The sequence below is a fragment of the Nothobranchius furzeri genome, chromosome 1 (assembly GCF_043380555.1).
Source record: "Nothobranchius furzeri strain GRZ-AD chromosome 1, NfurGRZ-RIMD1, whole genome shotgun sequence".
NCBI classification, from domain to species: domain Eukaryota; kingdom Metazoa; phylum Chordata; class Actinopteri; order Cyprinodontiformes; family Nothobranchiidae; genus Nothobranchius; species Nothobranchius furzeri.
Genome location: NC_091741.1, coordinates 63383998 through 63390024, shown reverse-complemented (window position 1 = coordinate 63390024; position 6027 = coordinate 63383998). Strand labels below are relative to the sequence as shown.

General features: G+C 50.9%; 1 protein-coding gene across 8 annotated transcripts in view; it reads right to left on the bottom strand.

Moving 5' to 3' along the window:
• Positions 1 to 563: 563 nt before the first annotated feature.
• ipo8 (importin 8) overlaps positions 564 to 6027 on the bottom strand; it is a 101052-nt gene continuing 95588 nt past the window's right edge. For all 8 annotated transcript variants that reach the window (XM_070549662.1, XM_070549666.1, XM_070549669.1 and 5 more), the window contains one exon: positions 564 to 1144. In XM_070549662.1, the coding sequence (XP_070405763.1) occupies position 1144 (1 nt within the window). In that variant the 3' untranslated portion in view covers positions 564 to 1143. The remainder of the gene's footprint in view (positions 1145 to 6027) is intronic.

Below are 6027 nucleotides of genomic sequence, written 5' to 3'. Positions count from 1 at the left end.
GATTCAGCTCCTCTACAGGGTCTTAAGAGTTGGTGTGATGCATTCTGGGCAACTGAAGAACATTTCTAACAATGTTTGTAGGGTCACAAGTTGGCCACGCTTTTAATATTCACCTTCACTTTAAATTCACGTCTGAGGGATTTCTTTGGTAGTTTGAGCAACTGCCACTCCTACATTTCACCACGTACCCTTCTGATTCTAAAGACCCACCGAGCAGCTGTGTCCTGTTGGCTTATTTAAGATGGTGAGGGGAAATTATCTTTGTCACAAACTGATTTATTGTCTAGTAGACCTCCCTCTCAGTTTGGTATGCTACAGAAAATCTCTCGTCTTATGACATCTGAATTACGTGGATGTGAGAACTCCACTGGGATCTCTGAGCCTATTCTGAAGCTCCGAACTGCAGCGGATGGTCTTGACCACGTCAACGTGCCTAAATGCATTGAGTTGCCACCATGTGATTGGGAGATCGCTAGAGGTAAAGTAAGGTGGGGTTTGAACCCCTTTGAACACTATTTGCTTTAAACGACTAAACAGGACAGGAGCCATGAAAACAAATCAGGTAATTATTTCACGATTTACTTAAATTAGTTCTGAAAAAGGTTACAAAAACCAAACTCAAGAAAAATGAAAATAAAATCAAAAATGTTCCAACACCAGCCTGGGACTTAATGTTTGAAAAGTGTTAAATTCACAGCTGGAGGTCTTTGACCTGTGAGTCATGTCTCCAGTCTTTGTTCAGGCCTGGTAGAGCCGGCTGATGGGTTCCTGTTCTTTAGGGACTTGATTTATGAGGTGAGGCTGTGACTATAAATGAAGAGCAGAAAGTCCAAACACACATTCAAATGTGTCTACATGTTTTAGAGTTTCACAGACCAAAGAATAGTACAAACATCTGAAGAAAATATGCTGGCCAGAAACGATAGACCATCTTCTAAAGCCACACACACACACAGGCTGTCCTCTTGGTCCAAGGAATATTACAGTAGTGCATCTGGTCCTCAACCACGAAGTCCAACAGCATCCAGTCCTGATGGTACAGTTTAGTGACATCCCTTAAACTTTACAGTCTTATCAGGTGAAATCACTGAACTGAAATTCATGTTCTCCTGTCTTGGACACTGTCCTCCAGGTCTTCAGTGCTCTGAAACCAAACAAACAAAAGGGCTCAATACAAATCTGAACTGGAGTATAATAGGATTCTGTAGATATGCACACAAAATGACGAGCATACCCACTTTTGGTCACAGAGTTGGCGGGGAAACCCAACTGCAGTGAATGAGCTGTGTTACACATTTGGTGCTGTTGGAAAAGGTCTGTATGACCTTCTGAAAGCTAGCCTGGTTTCTTCTGACCATGTTTCTGACAAAGTCCAGAATGAACCACAGAATAAATAATAAGGATGCTGATATGTGCTGCTGATAATGAAACATTTCCCACCTTGCTTACATGCTAAAGTGTCACTAACAACAAAAATGGATGAACAACATTTCTGAACCTGAATCCGTTTTTCAACACTGAATTTAACCAACTGTTGAATCTTAATTTTGTGCACAACATTTACTAAATGAAACATTTAATTAAAATGATTAATAAACAGACCAAAGTATTAAATTTAAAACAGGTACATTAAAAGAAATGTCAGTTGACAACATTTATTTAGGACATGTTATTTAGGAACATTTAAATAAATTCTGTAGTAACACCGGGCTGCCCTGACTTTAAATCGGTTCGATTACAGAGGTATGTGTGTGTACACACACACACACATACTCACTCACTCACTGGTCACTTTATTGGGTACACCTGCCCAACTGCTCATTAACACAAATTACTAATCAGCCAATCACATGGTGGCACGTTGACATGGCTGAGACGATCTGCTGCAGTTCAAACTGAGCTTCGGAACGGGAAAGGAAGGTGATTTAAGTGACTTTGAACGTGGCATGGTAGTTGGTGCCAGATGGGCTGGTCTGAGTCTTTCTGAAACTGCTGATCTTCTGGGATTGTCACGCACAACCATCTCTAGGGTTTACAGAGAATGGTCCGAAAAAGGGAAAACATCCAATGCGCCTTGTTGGTGCCAGAGGTCAGAGGAGAATGGCCAGACTGGTTTGGACTGATAGAAAGGCAACAGTAACTCAGATAACCACACGTTACAACCGAGGTAAACAGAAGAGCATCTCTGAACCCTGAGGCAGATGAGCTACAACAGCAGAAGACCACACCGGGTGCCACTCCTGTCAGCTAAGAACAGGAAACTGAAGCTACAATTCACACAGGCTCACCAAAATTGGACAATAGAAGATTGGAAAATGTTACCTAGTGTGATGAGTCTCGATTTGTGCTGCAAAATTCAGATGGTAGGGAAAAAATTAGGCATCAACAACATGAAAGCATGGATCCATCCTGCCTTGTATCAACGGTTCAGGCTAATGGTGGTGGTGTAAAGGTGTGGGGGATATTTTCTTGGCACACTTTGGACCCCTTAGTATTAATTGTTCAATGCTGCAACACCACCGCCTTCCTGAGTATTGTTGCTGACCATGTCCATTTCTTTATGACCACAACGTACCTACTACCTACTTCCAGCAGGATAATGCTCTATGTCTCGTCTCTCGTCTCGTCTTCCTCCGCTTATCCGGGTCCGGGTCGCGGGGGCAGCATCCCAACTAGGGAGCTCCAGGCCGTCCTCTCCCCAGCCTTGTCCACCAGCTCCTCCGGCAGGACCCCAAGGCGTTCCCGGACCAGATTGGAGATGTAACCTCTCCAACGTGTCCTGGGTCGACCCGGGGGCCTTCTGCCGGCAGGATATGCCCGAAACACCTCCCCGGGGAGGCGTCCAGGAGGCATCCTGACCAGATGCCCAAACCACCTCAACTGGCTCCTTTCGATCCGGAGGAGCAGCGGTTCCACTCCGAGTCCCTCCCGAATGTCCGAGCTCCTCACCCTATCTCTAAGGCTGAGCCCGGCCACCCTACGAAGGAAACTCATTTCGGCCGCTTGTATCCGCGATCTCGCTCTTTCGGTCATTACCCAAAGCTCATGACCATAGGTGAGGATTGGGACATAGATCGACCGGTAAATCGAGAGCCTGGCTTTCTGGCTCAGCTCCCTCTTCCCCACGACAGATCGGCTCAGCGTCCGCAACACTGCAGACGCCGAACCAATCCGCCTGTCGATCTCCCGATCCCTCCTACCCTCACTCGTGAACAAGACCCCGAGATACTTAAACTCCTCCACTTGAGGTAGGACCTCTCCCCCGACCCGGAGGTGGCAAGCCACCCTTTTCCGGTCGAGAACCATGGTCTCAGATTTGGAGGTGCTGATCCTCATCCCAGCCGCTTCACATTCGGCCGCGAACCTACCCAGCAAGAGCTGAAGGTCAGAGCTGGATGAAGCTAGGAGGACCACATCATCCGCAAAAAGCAGAGACGAGATTCTCCTGCCACCAAACTCGACACACTCCACACCACGGCTGCGTCTAGAAATTCTGTCCATAAAAGTGATGAACAGAACCGGTGACAAAGGGCAGCCCTGGCGGAGTCCAACCCTCACTGGGAACAGGTCCGACTTACTACCGGCTATGCGGACCAAACTCACGCTCCTCTGGTAAAGGGACTGAATGGCCCTTAACAGAAAGCCACCCACCCCATACTCCTGGAGCGTCCCCCACAGGGTGCCCCTGGGGACACGGTCATAAGCCTTCTCCAAATCCACAAAGCACATGTGGATTGGTTGGGCAAACTCCCATGCCCCCTCCATCACCCTTGCAAGGGTATAGAGCTGGTCCACAGTTCCACGGCCAGGACGAAAACCACATTGCTCCTCCTCTATCTGAGATTCAACTATCGATCGGACCCTCCTCTCCAGTACCTTGGAGTAGACCTTTCCAGGGAGGCTGAGGAGTGTGATCCCCCTATAGTTGGAACACACCCTCAGGTCACCCTTCTTAAAGATGGGGACCACCACCCCGGTCTGCCACTCCCTAGGAACTGCCCCCGATGACCACGCAATGTTGTAGAGACGTGTCAACCATGACAGCCCTACAACATCCATAGCCTTGAGATACCCAGGACGAACCTCATCCGCCCCCGGGGCTCCGCCGCTGTGTAGTTGTTTGACTACCTCAGCAACTTCTGCCCCCGAGATCGGACAGTCCATCCCCAGGCCTCCCAGCTCTGGTTCCTCCTCGGAATGCGCATTGGTGGGATTGAGGAGCTCCTCAAAGTATTCCTTCCACCGTCCGACTATAGCCTCAGTTGACGTCAGCAGCTCCCCATCCCCACTGTAAACAGTGTGAGCGAGTTGCTGCCTTCCTCTCCTGAGGCGCCGGACAGTTTTCCAGAACCTCTTTGGAGCCGATCGATAGTCTTTCTCCATGGCCTCACCAAACTCCTCCCACGCCCGAGATTTTGCCTCGGCAACTGCCACTGCTGCACTCCGCTTGGCTGTCCGGTACCTGTCTGCTGCCTCCGGAGACCCACAGACCAGCCACGCCCTGTAGGCCTCCTTCTTCAGCCTGACGGCTCCCCGAACCTCTGGTGTCCACCAGCGGGTACGGGGGTTGCCACCACGACTGGCACCGGCCACCTTACGACCACAGCTAGCAACAGCCGCCTCGACAATCGCAGAGTGGAACAAGGCCCACTCGGACTCAATGTCCCCCACTGCTCTCGGGACGTGGTCAAAGCTCTGCCGGAGGTGGGAGTTGAAGACCGTCTTGACAGGTTCTTCTGCCAGGCGTTCCCAGCAGACCCTCACTATGCGTTTGGGTCTGCCAGGTCTACGCGGCATGTTCCCTTGCCATCTGATCCAACTCACCACCAGGTGGTGATCAGTTGACAGCTCCGCCCCTCTCTTCACTCGGGTGTCCAAAACATACGGCCGCAGGTCAGATGATACGACTACAAAATCTATCATCGACCTGTGACCTAGGCTGCCCTGGTACCAAGTGTACCGGTGGGCATCCTTATGTTCGAACATGGTGTTCGTTATGGCCAAACTGCGGCTTGCACAGAAGTCCAATAACAAAACACCGCTCGAGTTCAGATTAGGTGGGCCGTTCCTCCCAATCACACCCCTCCAGGTCAAGCTGTCATTGCCCACGTGAGCATTGAAGTCCCCCAGCAGGACAATGGAGTCCCCTGATGGAGCACTATCTAGCACTCGTCCCAGGGACTCCAAAAAGGGTGGGTACTCTGAACTGATATTTGGCCCATAAGCACAAACAACAGTCAGGACCCGTTCCCCGACCCGAAGGCGCAAGGAAGCTACCGTCTTGTCCCCCGGGGTAAACCCCAACACACAGGCAGAGAGTCTCGGGGCTAACAAAAAGCCAACCCCAGCCCTCCGCCTCTCACCCGGAGCAACTCCAGCAAAGTAGAGTGTCCAACCCCTCTCCAGGTCTCGGGTTCCAGAGCCAATGCAATGTGTCGAGGTGAGTCCGACTATATGTAGCCGGTACCGCTCAACCTCTACCACAAGCTCCGGCTCCTTCCCCGCCAGCGAGGTGACGTTCCATGTCCCAAAAACTAGTTTTCTTGTCCGGGGATTGGACTGCCAAGGCTCCCGCCTTGGTCTGCCACCCGACTCGCATTGCACCGGACCCTTCATGTTCCTCCTGCGGGTGGTGGGTCCACAGTTGGACGAGCCCATGTATCCGGTTCGGGCTGGGCCCGGCCAGGCCCCATGGGCGAAAGCCCGGCCACCAGGCGCTCGCTCACGGGCCCCAACCCCAGGACTGGCTCCAGGGTGGGACCCCGGTAACCCTCCGGGCCGGGTACTCCGACTCTTCGTTTTAACCGCCATGAAAGATCCTTCGATGCTCTATGTCATAAAGCTCAAATCATCTCAGACTGGTTTCTTGAACATGACAATGAGTTCACTGTCCTCAAATGGCCTCCAGAGTCACCACTTCTCAATCCAATAGAGCACCTTCAGGATGTGGTGAAATGGGGGATTCACATCATAGATGTGCAGCCGACAAATCTGCAGCAACTGCGTGATGCCATCATGTCAATATGG